General features: G+C 47.1%; 1 protein-coding gene across 1 annotated transcript; it reads right to left on the reverse strand.

Annotated features, from left to right (window-relative positions):
• Nucleotides 1-2,292: 2,292 nt before the first annotated feature.
• Nucleotides 2,293-18,607, reverse strand: LOC137912776 (cell adhesion molecule-related/down-regulated by oncogenes-like). Its single transcript, XM_068756914.1, has 18 exons — nt 18,538-18,607; nt 18,036-18,314; nt 17,440-17,586; nt 17,147-17,290; nt 16,769-17,059; nt 16,406-16,675; nt 11,915-12,189; nt 11,456-11,630; nt 10,128-10,244; nt 9,523-9,723; nt 8,890-9,071; nt 8,097-8,202; nt 6,803-6,925; nt 6,361-6,552; nt 5,208-5,494; nt 4,999-5,078; nt 3,826-4,088; nt 2,293-2,447 (listed from the first exon to the last, which is right to left on the reverse strand). The coding sequence occupies exons 1-18, from the start codon at nt 18,605-18,607 to the stop codon at nt 2,293-2,295; spliced, it is 3,357 nt and encodes a 1,118-aa protein (XP_068613015.1).
• Between the last annotated feature and the right edge of the window lie 986 nt (nt 18,608-19,593).

Raw genomic sequence — 19,593 nt, forward strand, 5'->3', positions numbered from 1 at the left:
CCCTAGAGAGGATGGTGAATTAAAAATAACCGCATAGCTGCTTTATGGTTCAGGAAATGTGCCTCTGAGAATTTCTCTTGGCTCAGACATTTCATTCTGAAAGCGTAATCCTGTCGCGTTGAGGAGGAGAAACGAGAACAAGTTAAATGGAAGCAGCTGTGTGTAGAGACGAAATAGTGTTGTTTTCTCCCTGATTATATCCAACAGGTGCCGTCAACAAGTGTTGTGGTTGCATCAGCCACCATTTTCCTGCAACAGGACATGAGCCTGATAACGAAAAACAGCCGGTACGCCTGAGGGAGCGAATAAATGATCCAGTCACACGAGCTCATCATGTGCAGGGACCTGACGGAATGCATCTGACCACAACGCACTTCACTTGTAGTTTGGGACATCTCAAGGTTGAAACCGTCCGGGGGCCCGAGTCAAGGCGAGTTGACGACACACTGCCCGATTCAACATATTCAGCCAGGGAGTGCCAGAAAGTGGAGCGAGGAAGAATGGTGGGCCGAGGGGACAGGGGCTAGCGTTAACAGGTCGGCTCTGCAGCAAGAGGCAGAAATTCCAGGGCAGACAATGAGATTTCTTGTTCCCATGGGCTTCTTAATGAAGGGGTGTAGCCGCGTGGGTGGAGGGTGCAGGGCAGGGCGGGGCGCGGCCGGGCGGGGAGGAGGGAGAGCGTCGACTGATGGACGTGGGCGATGGAGAAGCAGCTCATTTAGTGACAGCCCTGCCCTTATCTGCTCCTCATCAGCCCAGCCTTCATCTGTCAGCACACCCCCCCCCCCCCCCCCCTCTCTCTCTCTCTCACTTCTTCTCTTTCGTTTCCAGCTTCATGTCCTACACATTGTTCTGTGCCTTTCTCCTCCTCATGGCAGCAGGGCAATAATCATGGACAATAAAAGGGGCTACTACGTATAGAAACTGATTCTTAAAATGAAGGGAAACTTCCATGAGACTTCATGGATACTTCTTTGAACTTCAGAAACCAAAACCAAGCCAGGCCACATCTAAAACATCCAAGGTTTTTTTTTACTCTGGGAAACTCAGACAGGCTATCCCTGGAAAAGCACCGAGTTAAAGCTGACTGAACGAATGCCGCTGGTCTGCATCGGGACTATAAATAGCAGCCGGATGAGATTATGCCACAACTCGGCAGCAGGCAAGTAAATCTGAGTGCCAGGAATAACCCATATATAATCAGTGGGAGGAGAGATGCCAGGCGAGCCGGAGCCTGAAGGCTGGCAGCTGTCTCTGGCACAAACGCAGGAAGTCAGGCACCAGGCAATGTAAAGCCGGCACCACAGTCATCCTCAGTGAAGCACAATCAGCTCTGTCATCCGGCCTCTGCAATCCCATCAACTCCAATCAGCCAGAACATCGTGGAGATTATTTTGAAACCGAAGGAGGGTTTAAGCCATCAGAAATGGGTTTGGATGAAATCTGAGAGGAGACTTTTACAACTATTTCATGAATGAGCTATCGCCGGCATACTCTCACATCGGGGGGGCTGCAACAAACAATAACCTTTTGTTCTTTACGAAAAGACACTGAAACTGTACCGGATCACATGTTAGCAACTCTGTCAGGTAATTCATCCCTTATTTCCCCAGAAATAGCAGAAATTAGGTTTGTGGTCACGGATTTAAATAAATATAATCTGGTCAAATAAGCATCATCTGGGAAGGGGCTGCTCACCCTTGAAAATGTTGCTTCAGTGTAACTACTGCACTCCTCCAGCAGATCAGATGAAAGTAGGTTGTTGTTGTTTACTCTTCCATATCTTCTCTTTATATTATTACAAAACTTTACACAGACAATTGCTAATCTGCACATTTCGGTGCAACACAGAGGGACAAAACCGCGAAAAATAAAAAAGTATTTATCATCCAAAAGGCATAAATAATATAAAAGACAAACTTTTCCTTTAAAACAGATACATTCATATGAAATGATAGTTTACTACTACAACAAAAATAAATAAGCCATCTAAAGAGTTTTTGTTCTTTCATTAGAGTCTTCGCTCCAGTGGGACGCAGTTTCTGTCTTTGAGCGGCGCTTCCTTTAGAGTTTTTAGCTCTTTCCGTTTCTCTCAGTCTTTTCTTCTCGCCTCATTCCATCCGAACGTTGGTGTCCTCTTCACCGTAACATGCAGTGTCTCTGACTACTCCATCGCTGTTCCTCCACCTTCCTCAGTGATATTTCTCTCTTGCTGTCTGTCATTCAGTCACTTTTCCGGGTTCTCCTGAACGCTCCACGCTGCGGTGCGGCTTCTTTGCGTTCATGATGCCTTCAGACCTCCTGTGGGCTCGGCTGGATCAGTTCTCCTGCAAGGCTGCTGCTGGAGATCCACCCAGGCTTCTCATCGCAGTCCAAGTCCGGCAGGCCGAGGCTCTCCCAGCAAACCACAGGCCCCTCCATGTCCACGCACTCCAGCTCCTCCTCAGCTGCGCAGGGACAGGGGAAGACAAAGTCCTGGGCTTACACATCATATTCAAAAAAAGGGATTCTGACTTTTTAATCACTTTTATCACTATTCCTTGGGATTTATTTTGGAGCTCTTATGTCTTTTAGGAATTCTTTGATGAATTGGGAAATGCGCCTTCTTAAAGAATGAGATGAAAAGACTGATACTAGTAGAGTTAATATGAAGCTATAGCCAGGAACCGGCTGGCTCAGCGTAGTACAGAGGCAGGGAGCAGTGTGATATGGGTAATGTGGTCCTGTCAAAGACTTTAGTCTTTTCAGCGCTAATTAAATTCTAATATTTGCTTGTTCTGGACAACAACAACAAAGAAAAATAAGGTTTAAAAATGAAATGTTTGTTGTGAGAATTCACTTCTGGGAGTCTCCGCTGACTGACTAGCACCTTCAGAGTGGCATTATTGTCAAGCCTTTCAGTCTTAATGCTCGGTTAATTAATGCTCGCTAGATGAAACGCTACATTTAGCAAAGGGATATGAGACTGACATCAATGTTTTCATCGCAATCCTGGCAAGATAGTAAATTAATTTGCTTCCCTAATTTTCAGACTATACCTCGAAACTGTTCACGCTAAAATTGTCATTGCGCTGGGGAGCTGGTGAGCATTTTTGATTGACATTGATTGCTGCTGAAGTCAGTGATCTCAGGTGATCAATCTGTCGTGAAAAACACGAGCCGCAAGCTTCCATTAAAGGTCCCGTATTATTTCCCATGTTTCAACACTATTATGGCGGGTTTGGGTCATTATCAATCCAAAAACAGTCAATCCTGCATAGTAATCAAGTACAGAAATGCTTCTGGAAGAAATCCCTCTTACTGTGACATCACAGTACGAAAACGTGCACAAGATGTGCACATGCGTGCACATTCATTGCGTGCACGCATTTCGTTTTCAGAGGCTTTTCTGACAGAGCTGTTTGAGACAGAGAAGAGGGACGCTGTCCTGCAGCATCTGTTTTGACCAAAGACTGTCACATATATTTCCTATAAGTGTCTGGGAACTGCATTAACTTGTGGGAAAAGGGTAGAATATGGGATCTTTAAGATTCTACCACCATCCAAACTTGGAAAAATAACAAAACAAATATACACCTAAAATACTTCTACCGCCTTAGATTTAAGGAGAATAAAATAAGGAAATAAATGGTGACGGGATAAGTGCATTTCTGCCTGTAACTGGATATCTACAACCTGATGATTTAATAATTTAAATATTATTTTTAAAAGTCTGTAATTATAAAGAAAAGAAAAACTACTGGTTTCCTACAACACAAATGAGATGAAACACCAGACGGGGAAGCATGAAGAAAAAGGGGAAATGTAGTGAGTGGCGTGACTTACCAGTGCTGTCTTGTGGACACATTTCATTGTCTCTGACCAGACAGCAGGAATGCTGAGAGGGCGAGGAGTCCCTGTGCTCATCTAACTGGCAGCCCACATCGGCCCCCCGGTCCCCAGGGTGCAGCTGACCGTCAGGGATGTGGCACTGTGAAGAAACCTGGCCCAGAGGCATCATCTCCAGCCCGTCCTGCTGGCAGGGCGCCGCACGATGCATTCGGGGCAGAGTGCCACTGGAGAAGGTGCCGTTGGTTTTGTTGTAGCATCTGGTAGAAAAGGAACAAACAAGACACGTCCACGAAGGTGAGTAAGACGTAATAAGTGCCCCGGGGCATCACTGACTGCTTCAGATCCCGCTCTGGTTCTTCTTCTCCTCTGCAGTTATCAGTGGGATTTCTGCCAGACGCTGGAAACAAGCGTAAAAAGAATGCCCCTAACTCAACGACAGCATTCTCACACAGCTGCAGAATGTGTTTGCAACAGCCGAGCCAGAGGTTGGCCACTAAATGACTATGACACATTATGGTTTTTGCTTCAGCACGCTTCCCTGTACTCAGCTTCCCTCTATCGGCTCACTGTCGGACTCTGGCCACACCTCCTCTTTTCCCAGCAGCAGGAGGTAAATAAACACGAGGCTCATTAGGCCTGCTGGCTGGACGCACGTAGGATAAACTGTGATGCTGGGGTCCCTCAAGTACATAAACAGAGCTAGAAGGAGGGGGATGTATGTTTGTATGCACACACAGCTTACTCAGTTACATCTTGTCACTCTTCCTTACAATTTAAATGAGGCTCTTCTTTTTTAATTTCCCCCCCACATATTTTGGACAATTAAATACAGATTTGTTTTCAAAGTACCAAGTTGCTTTACATTCCTACACAACACCAAAATGTATCTAACATTGTGCATCACATTTCTCTCAATAAGTAATGAAATAACAGAATATCTTTGGATTTGTCAGACCATTAAAAATTTTGGTTGTTTTTAAAATTTTAATAAATTCTAAGCACAGCGGATTAATGGATTAATTAAAAACAACAAAGAAATGAGAATATAATCTCTAATCGGCTATTTATATATAACATTATTTTTCCCTATATATCAAAAAAAATAAAAATAAGAAAACGTGTCCAGACGTCCTGAATAAGCTCTGTGAGACAGACTGCTTCTCTTACCTGTTGTTGTTGCACAGGTTCTGGCAGCTCATGCAGTCCGACGACTCTGTTTGGGGCAGAGCTGTGTACATCCCTCCCCCCTGTCAAAAACACACAAACACTCCATTTAGACAAATCGAGCTGACTTCCTGCCAGCTGATGTGAAATGCCACAGGTTGGACATGAATAATGTCTCGGGTGTCTTTGTGGCGCTCGGCTGCAGCACTCACATTATGGTGGTGGGAGTGCTCACAGTCCCGTGCACTATGGGGCAGTGTGCCATCATGTCCGTGTGGGTGTCCGGGTGAGAACAGACTGCTGGTGCCGTTGAGCAGCCCTAAACCGTTGGGCAGTTTGTGATGGAGGTGATGGCACCCTTGGGGTATGATGGGGCCACCGTGTCCGTAGCCCCGGTGGACCCCCCCGTTAATGTGGCCGGAGCCGGGCAGCGTGGTGTACTCCAGGACGTGGCCATTCATCTCTGTTGGTTGGTACAGGTACCCGGGAGGGTCATACTCTGCAGCAGAGAGACAGGACAGGCTGGCTATGATGAAGGTAAATTATCTACCATCATAGGAATGAGCTAAAACGGGCCTGAGCCTTATTAGATATTGATTACAGACTGAAATGTGTCCAGTGCAAATATCCATGTAACACAAGCCTTATTTTTCTTTACAGAAATAGGAAGTCATTAAATATTTTTATAATGCTTTAATTTTAATTTAACATTTGGATGATTTTGGAAATAAAAAATATTTTTTTTTATTTGTCATAGCAGTAATGCAATTTGCAACTGAAAAAGTAAATGTCTCAATATCTCAGAGTGTCTTATCAAATTTTATACATCTGTTACCATGGCAATGCCCTTGTGAAGCAGCTCGTGTTAAGACACTGAACAGTGCACTGGGATGTTTTTGTGGTTTTGTGCAGTGAGACAGCCTCGGTCCAAAATTGCACACAAAAAAAAATGTATTCATCATTTTTTATTTCAATAGTTGACAAAAGCAAACAGCTGATCAGCTCTGTCCTTCTATTTGCTCCGGTGCAGGTCAGATCATTGTTACATGCCAACTAAACACCTGTGACTCATCGGAGACCATCAAGCTGCAAACATGTCCGGGAAAAAATCCCTTCAATGGTGCCAAACGCCTGCGTGATCCATACATTGCCTATGAACTCTTGCAATATGCTGCACAAGCTGCCTAGGGGGGCGTTTTTAATACGAGGCCATGATGACGGACTTAACTGTTTGCACGTGTGCTTGTGCTCTTTTTAAAGTGAAAACTTGGCCTGCGAACGCTTTTAAACCCAGAATTCCTCAGCGTAAGCAGCAACTCTACTTCTTTTACGGCAGCTTTGGCTTTGGCTTGTCCATAAACTCACTGTGCATGTTGCTCTGCTGACGATTCCTCCAGAGACACATGGCGATAAATGCCAACAAGATGAACACCATCACGCCCAAAACGCAGCCCACGATCAGGTACAGCAGTCCTCCAGGTGGGCTGGGTGTTTCTTGTGGGTGGGGGCCAGGTGGGGTGACTGGGTGCTGGCTCGGAGACCCGGGGGCCTGGCGTGCTGCAGCAGAGAAGGAGGAGGGGACGGATGTGAGGAACAGCTTTTTACTGACTAACAACAACAGCAAAGCACAGTACCGAACTGTGAAATTGAAACCATTGTTGCTGGCCTCATAAAACTCAGTGTATTTATATAGTGTAATTATGGCAGCCATACCCTTCATTAAAAGTACAGGCTTCAAGGAAACATGCCCAGACTTCTGATGAAGTGGAGCTTTGCTTTTCGTGTGGCGCAGTTTGCATTTTCTTACCTCTGGTCTCACAGATCATAACGTTGCTGTATTCGCTCTCCCCCCCATCGTTAAAGCACTGCATCTTGATATCATAGGAAGTCTCTGGCTGCAGATGTCCGATCATGTGCCAGTGGTTTACACCTGTGAATGAGTGTGTGGGGGGGGGGGGCGCAAAGATGAGAAATCACTTCCTCTTGGAGCTGATGATGACTCAAATTGCTCATGTAAACTCTCTTGTCTTCCCTCGTCCTCTTCGTGGGACGTACCCCCCCCCCATCCCTCACCCCCGAACGGCTTCATCCCCCACAACCTTCTCTCTTACTTTGTCAGCCCCACTAGGCCCAGACAGTTGTTTTACTCCAGGCAACCTCCATATATGGTTGCTTCATGTTTGTCCTGGCTTCCCTCCAGTATTCACACACACACACACACACACACACACACACACAGCTGTACGCTATGAAATCACAGATGAGATGACAATCTACATTCTACAACATGGAAATGCTACATTGCTAACAAACGAGGCACAAATAATTAGTGGTTCTTGATAGTTTTTCCATGTGTAGTATAATAAATCACTGCTACCTCAAGGCCTAGGTAGATTTAAAGTGCTGTGAGACAGAGCAATAAAAAAAGCTGATTCTCACGCTAAATCTAAACACCTTTATAGTCAATTACATTTGAATTATGCAATGTTAGATGATTATATGAGGGTTAAGTGACACGTAATGCAGAAATACTGAAGCTCAATGAGAATGACAATAAAACTACTGATATTTTGGGACCCAGTAAGGTCAAATTTAGAGTGAATTCTGAACAGTATTCTACTGCATTAATTCACCAACATGTTGGAGACTGCAATGGAATCTGGGATAAAGGATGCATAATTAAAGTGCTTTATGAGGATGACATCATTCAGAGGAATGTGCTGCAAACTTCACCATGACCAGCAGAGCATCATGGGAAAGACTCTTAACTGTAATTACCTTTCAGGATGGGATACATAGTGTAGAATCAAAAGCAGTTAGCGCATACTACAAATGTCACATACTGATAAAACTGTTTCCTGTATTGTGTTGTATATCAACAATAATAATTATTACATTCATTGATTAAAAACAGGTTTCAGAAAGCCTTTGCCGTTCAGGGAAAGTCAGAAACGTCCCCCTTCTCTACGCCGCACTCTTGAGTATCCTTTCTCCTCCCGACTCCCAGCTCGTCAGCGGCTAGCATGCGCTTAATGTCGGCAGACAACCGACACCAGCTCCGAAGCCTGCAGACAAACTGCGGTGGAGACGCAGACACGCACCTTCAACCACATCTCTTTTGTAGTCGCTGTCATTGTCGCTGTCTGTGGGCCGGTAGTAAATGTAGAAGCCTTGGATTGGAGTGTTGTTGTTGCTTGTGGGGCTATACTGAAAGGGGAATGGGGGGGGGGGGGAAGCATTATGTTAGCTCACTGCAATCTGGGGAGCAATTATGATAGAAAAAGAGGAAACTCGTTGTCAGCAGATGTACGGGACTGGAACAAAGACTGTGTGATTGCACTATCTGCCTGAAGTGCAGCAAATAATGAGGCTGGTTAGGTAAATGTTGGCAACTACACTATCTGAGTCCATCTGCAGAGGATTAAAGGGTTAGGGTTAGCTAAACGTGGATGGCCGAGGCCTCTTCATCTCTGTTAGGGCCCTCATCACCTCATTCAAAGCACTGATTGAGTATCAAGATGCCAAAGCACCGCCAGCAGCTCAAACACAAGGAGAACCAGCTGGAAGGGCTACATAATAAGCTACTTTATAATACCCAAACTAAGCCTGGCCTCTTCATTTATTATGTATTTCACATGCCTAAAGCAACAACCACAAGCCATCAGGCAACTTTAAATCAAGACAGCAGGTCGTGTCTTTTTCACAAACCCCTTTATTGGGGGGGGGGGGGTGAAACATGAAGAGAGTACAGCCAACCTGTCGAGAGTAAATCCTCATTGCACAAAAACACGATGGGGATCAAAGAGAAAGGAGACCGTTTGGGTTCCCCCTTCATTTCCCCTACAAATAAACCCGCATCAACTCTTACAGCGTCGGCGTCGGCGGCGTACTCACAGTCCAGCGCAGCATGATCTGTGTGTCGCTGATGGCGTCTGTGGATGAGATGTGAGGTCCGACCACTGGGCGGGCCGTGATGCGAGGACTCGCCTGAGGCACCTGGTACATCTTGGAGGCGATGCTGTGAGGACTCTCGCCGTATATGTTCACGGCTACGACACGAAACCTGTAGGTGGAGCCTGAGAAATAAATGTTGAATAAATGTTTAAATTCATGTGTGCTGATTAATAAGCGATCATTTTATCATAGGTGCACATTCTTACTGCTATGCTCATGGCAGGATTTCGTAGATTTTTTCGATGAGCGGATGAGTTAAAGATAATAACAGTTGCTGGAGTCTTTTCCTCGGCCTGTAAATTGAATTCATTCTGGGCCAGATCCTCTCCCTGCTTCTACCTATAAATGAACTACGATAGTCAAATATGAGCTGCTGGATGTGACAAAGCAAAACAGATCGCAGGCACCTGAAGGTCAACAGATCAAACTCAAAATAGAAAGGTAAAACTGCAACAAAAATGTTTTCCCAGTATGTGTGGCTGGGAGAAGACAAGGAAACCCTTGTAAGGGCAGAGAACCCAATGCTGCGCTTCGCTGGACTGCAGCGACGTTTTAAACCGTGTCAAAGCTCACCAGGTTCGAGATTACGAACTTCCACAGACAGCTTGAGAGGTGAGATGTTATCCGCAGCAACAAGCCACTCTACGCTGCGGCGTCTGTACTCGACACGGAACGCTGTGATCGGAGAGCCGCCATTGGCTCTCGGGATCCAGGTGACATACACGGAGCTTTCCGTCGCCATGGAGATGGTGGGGCGGTCCGGGGCCTCGGGCACTGGGAAGGAAGGAATGAAGAAGAACCTTTGAGATTTTAACACCAAGCAAACAAACTAAATAAATCGTCACTGCGTCCCAAATCATGTGACGCATGGGTCACACATCACAGCATGCTGTGGAGCGATGCGTACTTACTGCTCGGGCTCTGAGCCAAAACATTAGAACAGCAGGAGAGAGTGAGACAGAGAAGAGACGGTTAGTGAAAAGTAGGCCTGCTCATTACGTGAGAAAAACATGCACACCACAAACCCGACCATGGCCGCCCTTTTTTTTGTTTCAGGCTTCGTACTTAAATTTAAAGATAAATCAGATCCCATCGAAACATAAAGCCCTGAACTCTACTTTGCCCGTTATGCACGCCAGCAGCAACAAGGCAGGACCTCTGCAGGTTTCTGGACCTACCTCTGTCATGTATGACGACACCAAAGTGCGTGTTGGGGGTTTTGTCCTCCGGAGCTTTGGGTGGCGCCGAAATGACGGGAGGCTTGGGTGGCTTTTTGTTGGAGGTGATGTTCTTCTCTGAGAGAAGCGGAAAATAAGGCACATAAGGACAAACAGGTCTTCATTTTCTTCCCGAAAAACTAAAATATAAAACCAAATGGAACACCTCTGGATGTTAGCTCTGGAATCTAACGTTTCCCCCTGGTTTCCGGAGCTGTTCGGGTTTTTATCTGGTTGATTTTCAAGTTTCCACTCGACAACGCTGCAGTTTCACTTACTGGGACGGATGTGTGACTAAATTTAACACTTTAACACAACAGCCACTTGAATTCATGTAATAATTTGTTTATTTTGCCAATTTGTTTATTTTGGATTTTCATTTTCCACATTTGGTGGCCTGATCTTTACATATATTCTGAGTTGAGTTGGATTACATGCTGCTCTACCACAATTATATTTCTGGCAGTGCTGAAGAATCTTTTGCAAACGAAATGGCAACATTTCACACAAGGTTGAATTGAAATGTTGCAAGAAAAAGTCAAATAGAGACAAAACTCAGAGGCTTAGTGAAACTGTCCTGCGGCCTTCGGCTCTACACGTGGACTCAAGCATTTTTAGTCCAGGACCATTTTGTAAAAAAAGAACCACCCTGGGGAAGCAATCACGTGAGTGGGTTTTGGCAGTGTTTTGCATATTTCTGGCCAGGGACATTTTGTCAGCCCTGTTGTGGTGTAGCATTATTGTTAGTTTTTTGGGACAGTTGTGGTTGGCCTTATTTTTATTTGTCTCAAAAACACACACACAAAACCCATACTCCTAGTCATTCACTATGATTATGATACTAACCATCAAGCCTGGATTTAGAATTTTAATTGGACAGTGTGGTGTAAGTGGTCATTTAGAGGAATAATATATCCTCAAATACAGTATAAAGTTGTATATAGTACATTTTAATCATCCAGCAGTTGTGTAATAGTGATATTTTCACATTTAGGTGCATTTTCTCCTCATTTTGTCTTATGCCTCATACCTACATACAGACATTACAACATAATATAATTTGTTTGTTCTGGAGGTTGTCTCGGATATATTCCTTCCTGAATGTCAGTGCAAAATGTCTAAGTCTTAACAGATAGCCTGGTCGGTGATTCCGGCAACAGAATATATTATAATTCAGGAGTTATTCCCAGGATTTCAAAGAAAACACACATTCGGATGGAACTAGGAATAAATAGGGGGTTCCAGGCAAAGAGTGCTTTCATGAACAAACCCCCCCGGTGGTGACTGACCTTTGCCAGTACGGAAGGTGAGCATGGCCGGCTGTCCCTCCCCTGTTGAACTTCGAGCCACCATCAGCACCTCGTACAGACTGGAGGACTGCAGCTCCGACAGCCGCAGTGTCTTCTCACTGCCGGGGACGCGAACCGTGTGCCAGTTTCCAACCACTGTTCCCATTTCGTCCACCTGTCACACACACACACAGATATACATGCATGAGACAAACAGAAGGATCCAACTCGCCACTGTCCTTTATAGTTCAGTCTTAAGCAGATCATTTGCAACTCCAGCAAGCCCGGACCCTGCAGACAAATCTCAACTGCTCTGTAGTTCTTATGTGTGTGTCCTTACTGCCCATCCTTAAGTCAGTGAAGGCCGAACACATTACGTTCACTCGCTCAGTCAGGTCAGGCAAACTGCCACATGAAAGGCCGTGTGATCGAAGGTGGGACACAGACATTTTCCCTCACCTTGCGGTATTTGACAAAATAGGCATTGATTGGACTCCCCCCATCACGGCCCGCCCTCCACTCCAGGTCATAGACATCAGGCTTATGAGTCTGAGGTGGGCTGATGATGATCGGCGCTTCCGGAGTGGGACGGTCTCCGCCTCTACTAGACGGCAGGTTGATCACGTCGCCTTCGTCTTCGGTCAGGAAGAGCTCGTGGCCCTCGTCGCTCTGCATGGGGTGGAGTGACGGCGACGCCTCCAGCTGCACGCCAGCGGTGGAGCCCAGCTGAGGATCTGTCCCGGAGACATAGAGAAAAATGAAATATGCAAAACCATTCCCAAAACCAAGATGTCTTTATCTTGGAAAAATAAATATGGCGAAATGTGTTTTTCTTTTAACATCAGAGTAAAATTCACCGAAGTTAAATATCTTCACAGAAGATGGGAATGAAACTTTTCTCTTCTTTTTCAGGTAGCAGCTGAAACTTCCAGATTCGGTTTATGTCATAAATTGATTTTCCAGTTCTTCCGATGTACATTGGCAGAGTTTATAATCAAGTAAAAATTGCGTCACATTATATTGTCACAGACTGTAACTGATTGATCATGCATGAACAGGATCAGAAGTATTTCAGTTTGCATGCAGTTTTTCCTACTTCAGATACCAGCCTGCGTTTGCATTTCCATATGTCCAATTAGTTGTAAATATTTAGCTTCTAGATTAAGAAGCTGAAGCTTTGCTGAGCTTTGGAGCGGCTCCACTGGAGAAAACACAAGCTGAGGCAGCGGCAGCGCCAGTCAGTCAGAGGTGGCCGGCGTGCACACAGAGGACAACCAGCTCTGGAAAGTTTGACATTTGGACCAGGACTTCTAATCTACATAAAATAACAAGAGAAACCTGGCTCTCTGCAGCCCTACATAATCGCACGTTGTTTTTTACATTAAGCCTTTGCCAGAGCGCTCCACCTGGACAAATCGTGCAAGCTGAGAGTCTTATTATGGCTGACACCAGTTTGGCAGGACCTTAATGGAATTTTCTTTCGCATCGGGAGGACGCTTGGGACGGCCCACAAGCTACACCGCTGAGGCCAAAGGGCTCCACAACTGAATATCAAGCCTGGACAGGTGAGGATTTGCCACAGGGGCAGACTGTAGCGACCCCCCCCCCCCCCCCCGAGTACAGTTCCGGGCTGCTGTTTTGTGTACGGCACCAGTTCACTTTGTAAAACAAACAGAGCCGAAACTGGTAACACTAGACCTGATCCTGGGCCCGCAGCCAGCTGCCACACATTCCACACGCCAACCATTCAAATACCGGAGCGAGTCGGACCCCGGCGCTGCATCAGTCCCACACACTCGCTGCTTGTTCCGTCCTCCTGCCCTCCGCCGCTCTCACCTCGCCATAGCTCTGACTCGCAGCCCAACCCCAGCCCGGGCTCCTCCTCAAGCACACTCACAAAGGAGGAGGCAATCAAGGCCACGGGGTCCTCGCCAAGCTGACGGAAAGGAGCAATATATCCTGAGTGAAGAGCTAGCGCACCTGGACAGAGAAGCTGCTATTCCATCAGAAATCGGTTCCTGGGAGTAACTGTGACGGTAAATCACAAAGGACCAGCAGCAGAGACTCGAGCCCCAGTTTGGACTATATTTCTTTTATTGATATTTCTAACTGATGGCCTGTATGCCTCGACTGATGTGTTTCATCTGTCAGATGTTTTGTTTCTATTTATGAAATGGCGTAATAGTCGTCATCACATTTGTTTTGAATCAATTTTCTGTTTATAATTGAATGAACGCGCTCAGAGCTCGCTCTGCAGGGAAAGAGTTCTGGGAATGCGGTAGGCGTTGATGGGAGTGACAGCGGAGGAAAAACCCGATCAAGCAACAGGTGGAACGTCCCTGCAAGCAGATGAAATCGGGGCATTGTCACGGTGATAGGAAAACTTGATACCAAACAGACAAGTGGGCATCTTCCAGATCGCATTCATTAACGATAGTGTTTACCGTGAATGCACAGAATGGCCGATAAGCTCTGGCGCCGGCGTCTTTAGGAAACGCAAACTGACCCCAGACTATTTACCTCTGCTGGGCATTTTCTTTCTGTGTAGGAACGTGGTCTGCAGCAGATGCTATTGAAGTGCCCTTCCTCTTCTTGTGAGTCTGCGGAAGGCGAGCAAATACTTTCCAGTGAGCTCGCCTGATCCTCTCTGAGCGTGTAGCTGCATTAATCATTCTGCAGATAGAAGGGAGTGCTGAGGAATGGGGGGGGGGGGGGGGGCATGGTGCAGAGCGGCTGGGGAGGGAGGCTTGGGGTGGAGAGCTAGAGGAGGTGAGGGGGAGGGGGGGGGGGGGGGGTGTTGTGATGTGTTAATAAATAAAAGCCAGTTGTGTATGATGTTGACAGCTGGGTGGTCTGGTCCTCGTCATAACCCTCCACGGCTACTCCTTACATTCCAGCGTCCGGGGGCTTATCCCCGACGGCGTGCACAAAGCTCACTCTCACGCTCAAGCTCGGTTCAAGGCTCAGGAGGAGGGCAGCCTTGGCTAAGCCTCTCCTACCAGCCAGAAGACAAGCACACACGCATTCACACCCAAAGAGCAAGGACTCCCCGCAGATGCTGTACGTGCAGGCCCACAGAGACCCTGCTTGTCAGGATGCCTTATTACCCTCGCCGAAGTGGAGGCGAGGGTATTGCAATTGGGTGCGTTTGTTTGTCTGTCTGTTTGTTTGTTTGTTTGTTTGTCTGTCCGAGCGCATAACTCAAAAACTAGGAACCCAATCGACTTCAAATTTCTACACAAGCAAGGTTCTGTCCGTGGCTCGGTCCTCCCCGAGAATGGCGTTGATCTGGATCTGGATCCAGATTCTAGAATTATTTTTACATCTGGAATTGTGCCTGTGCTGTAAACTGCCACTTTAAGAGAGAGGGACACGAATGGCATGATGGGAAAAAGAGTCCAGAATGAGTCTTATAGTACGTTCCGGAGCAGCAAGCTAGAGCAGGTTTGGCCCCTCTGATCCGGAAGCCCTGTTTACTGTCTCACAAGATCGAATAGTCTTTTGGAGGCGAGGGTCTGCAATCTCTGATTGTCGTTTTCTAGTTAACCCTTTGCAACACTGGCAACCAGCAGCTTTGTGTATTCCTCAACGCGCTTCCTTTACATTCATGAGCATTTGATTTTTCTGCCAGCCCTCCCAGTGCCAGTGAACAAACTCAAGTTGATAATGTGAGACATTATTTCAGTGTCACACCTTAACAATGTGATCTTTGCACTGTGCAGAGCCTGCTTAATTTAATCGCATCACCGTGTGTGATGACAATAAATTGCTATTCTATTCTATTCTATTCTATTCTGGAAGTTGTTTTTTTTGGAATGTTTGAAGTAGAAAGGATTTAATTCGCATGGGATCCTGCTGAATAATGACTTCAGTTAAAGAGGCAATAATTTTGCTGGCTTTTGGCATTACTCAAAATAATTATGGGTTGATTTGATTTAAGTATTTTCTAGACATTAGGGTATGGTCCACAGAACAATCCAAAAGGTTTTGCCCAGTGATCCGGATCACCATCTGCACCCAGGTTTTTAGAAAAGCCTTCTTTACCATCACCGGATGGGAGCAATTAGAAGAGTTTCTACCACACATCCAATTCTAATCTAGATCCAAGTAATATTCCAGTACTGGTGGTCCAGAATGTTTCAAATTATAGGGGTCACGTTGAATCCGCCACAGTGAGATAACAGCTAGCAATGCTACAAACCTGCAAGCAACAGAGGACTGTGTTATTTCAGACATATCTTCAGCTAAAGCCTGAAGAAAACAACCAGGGACATGCTGAGTAGGTATCCAGCTTATAATGATGCCAGGGTGAGTCTAGAGGAAGGTTTCCATGGTCAGTGTGTTTTATTTTTAAGGTTAAATTATCATAGGCTTTTAGGGGTAATGGCATTATAGGTTAACGTTGCTGCTTTAGAGGAGGTTTGTGCTCTTGAGAGCTGGCAAGAAATTAATGAACGACCCTCAACCCCTGACCAAATAAATAAGAAAATGTTGGTAATTATTTTCTTTACATTCATTTTTAATCAGGACTCAAAGGATTTCAGGAATCTAAATTTAATTTAATCCTGGGGTGTGAAGCTTCTGTCGCCCTCCTCTGGCAGTGACAGTAATTACACAAATAACACTGCTTATGACGCCATAATCTCTGTCGTGCTCCTATTTGCTGCAGCTTTCTCCAGCGCTGTGATTCCTCCCACATTCAGCTCTAGCAGGCAAATATTTGCTGACTGAAGCAGGAAATGTGAGACAGTTGCAACCGGCTCCAGCGGACTGAGAGGCACAGATTTATCTGCCACCGGCTTCGTCTGAACTTGCACTGCAGTGGTTTTAATGCAAGGGTCCATCATTTACATAAGCATGTCCCACATTCCAGGTTTAATTCTATTGTATTTGTTATCTATAAATGCTATGATACGTCCAAATATACATTCATTTAAGGCAGATCCGTACCTGACTGGACTGTCAGCGTTCCGTGAGACTGCGCTGAGCCGATTCCGTTGTCTAGCAGACACTGAAACACTCCCTCCTCCTGTGGCGTCACGTTTGTGAGAATAAGCGAGGAGCCAGAGACCTGAAAGCGGTCTGATGGGCTGATGGGGTCAGCATTAAAGAGCCAGGTGATGTTTGGGGATGGGTTTCCTTTTGCTCCGCAGGTTAACCGGGTGGAGGAGCCAGGAGAGATGAGCCGGTTGGTCAGGCCCTCCGTGACAGAAGCAGGAACTGTGAAGGAGAAGCCGAGAGATGGACGTCACCATAAGGGCTGCTAAACGCCGTATCGACCCCCCCCGACAGTCTTTCTTGTCTTATTCTTACCAAGAACATTCACAGTATAGTTAGCGCTGACCACAGTACCGCGCTCGGTCTCTGCAGAGCAGACGTAGGCCCCTTCGTCGCTCCTCATCACCGCCGCAAATGCCAGATTGGTGTGCTTCCGCTCATGGGAAGGTCCCGGCGGGACCTCCTTGCCATTCTTAAACCATTTCGCCACTGGCGCAGGACGACCAGAGACGATGCACTCCAACACCAGCGGCTGCGACTGCTGCACCGAAACGGTCACCGGGGTGGTGGGGTAAACGATCCGGACTGGGAGGGCGGAGTCTGACTCTATGCAAACAAGAGGACCGCATTACGGGATGATAACAGGAAGCACAAGTACAAACTGAAACATCAATAGAGTATCATCCGACCTACTTTTCACTGATAGCTTAGTGCCATGAGATTGCATGACGGTTTCCCCGGTAACAGGATTGAAGGCACCGCATTTGTACATGCCCTGGTGTCGGGATGCGACGGCGATAATCTGGAGATTCCCCGATGGAAGAACTAAATAATCATCTAGGAGGGGAAAAAAAAGCAGCTCCAGTAAGAGCGCAGACAACTTCCAGAGTATTTCACTGAGCCGGGTTCAAAGGGTACGGATTCACGAGTCATGTGATCAGCTCCTAGCAAACAAGCGACTTCACATCTGCTGCTTTCAAACAAACCTGTTGAGGCTTCTGTCCGCTCCCCTCTCACTCGCAACCTGGGGAGGGCTGGGGGGACGCTGCGCGGCAGAGGACACTCTACGAGGACAGCGCTGCCTTCCAGCACCGATAACGACCGCCGTCTGACATCTTCGTATTCTGATATTTCTGCAGTGACAAAGGAAGAGACAATTGGGTTGGAGACGGCTGAGAATGGAGCCGAGCTGTTTGTGTTGGATCGCTGGGGTTGTTTATTGTTGCCGTGAGTGATTCCACTCATCCCTGACGCTGTTCCAGATCGGGTTCAACTCCTTAGCCGAGCGTCCTACGGCAAGCAGCATCCCGCCTGGGATGCATAACACGCCACACAGGAAAGCCCAAGGCTCATTTAGGATATTGGTCAAGAGGCTTCTGGACGTTTGCCCAAATAAAAACTCCTTCTGCTTCCTTCTGGCTGCACCTCAGCGGCAGGCAGCGCAGGAGAAGCGCTCTGCCTTTGTGTTCAACGCTCCCAAAACGGTCTTCCTTTTCTCAAGGCAACTTCCTCTTTTTTATTTAACCCTCTGCTTTGAAGTGAGCAGAAGTATGCTCAGAGGGGTAATTGCTTGCATCCGTACCTGCTATGGCCACACGTGCATGCCGGCTGGCGATGGCCTGCCCATGGTCTAAGCGTGCCACACACTGGTAGACACCAACATGGCCGGGATTAAGGGACGGGATGGTGAGGGAGCCCTCGCCGAGCTCCACGCCAGGCAGGGTGTCCCGGTCAAGGGCAAGGCCCCTGAAGCGCCAGGTGACCGCCGCCGAGGGCGGGCTCACTAAGCAGCGCAGACGAGCGAGAGAGCCTCGACTCTGAACCAGGGAGGCGGGCTCAGTGAGGAAAGAGGGATAAGGAGCTGATGGGAAGACAAGAGCAGAGAAAGACAAGTTCAGGGCTCGAATCACAAGCGGATTGCAAACGGTCATGACCAAAAAAAAACGAAACTACGTTTTCTCATTTCTTCTGCCTTTGTGCAACATTCACGTTGCTCGTTTGGAAACAGAGGTCACAGGAATGAAAGCGACTCAGAGCTGTAGAGTTTGTAACGACTAGTAAACGGGAGAAAGTTCCCAACTTACATGAGCAGCTGACGAAGGACTGGCTGAGACACAGCACAGTGGACAGGAGGACCCTTAGGCCACCGTCCATGATGCACGTTGACCCCTGCCAGCAGTCGTTTGGCCCAGCGCACACACTCGCCCCTGTTCCGCAAATCTGCAACACAGCAAAGAGAGAAGCATCAAAGCGCAGCTCTGCATGGAAACATGACAACATCCGCGTGAGCGTAAGATGAGGTGAGACAAAACGGGCCTGCAGAGCTGGATCTGCGTTAGCTTCCCAATGTGCAACAAAGCCTTCTAAACTTTGTGACACGTCCTCTTTAGACGCTCCTTGATCTCCACATCCCAGCCTCTCCTCTGACCCCTCATCTCGCCCCCTTCTGCATCTTCGTGGAGGCTGGAATGCCTCTTTACCCCCCCTCTCTCTCTCTCCCACTGGGCTGCTGAGATCTCCCACTAATGGAGTAGCCGTGGAGAGACTGTCGCCTCGCTCCTAATATCACTCTCTTGTCACACTGTGTTGCTTCCTCATAGGTTCACTGTAGCCTGAAGTGCAGGCACAGACACAGTGGAGAGTCCGTAATTAGGAGCATTCCTCCATCCTTTTCAGCATGACCCTCTCCCACTGAGGCGCCTCCTCCTGCTTTTTGCAAGAGTAATCCACGCAAAGCTTTGATCCTGGGTTCCTGGTTGGTAACCAGAGTTTGAGCCTGAGGCCAGAGGGACAATGGACGTCCAACTGTGATATTCACACTGGTTCATCAGTGACTCGCAAACGTTGGTGGAAGGGGTGACCGAAGCCGAAGGGTGGGTCAAATTAAAGGGGTGATGTATGGGTGGGACCGCTGAAGCTGAACCCTCATCCTCCAGCATTAATGTTGTTTCATCCGCATTTCAATTTGTTTGGCCTTTGAGTAGATAAGAAGTCGTTGAATAACAGTCGCCTAAGTGCCTTTGAGCAAGACAGTTGTGCTCCCAACTGGAGCTATGGTTCCTGAAGAGCAGACGCCAGTCGGTGGTCAGACTAAAAGGTTTTAGCTGCAACAATGTTCTTTTCTACTGATCAGTCCGTTT

The sequence above is a fragment of the Brachionichthys hirsutus genome, unplaced genomic scaffold, assembly GCF_040956055.1.
Source record: "Brachionichthys hirsutus isolate HB-005 unplaced genomic scaffold, CSIRO-AGI_Bhir_v1 contig_1025, whole genome shotgun sequence".
In the NCBI taxonomy this organism is placed as follows: domain Eukaryota; kingdom Metazoa; phylum Chordata; class Actinopteri; order Lophiiformes; family Brachionichthyidae; genus Brachionichthys; species Brachionichthys hirsutus.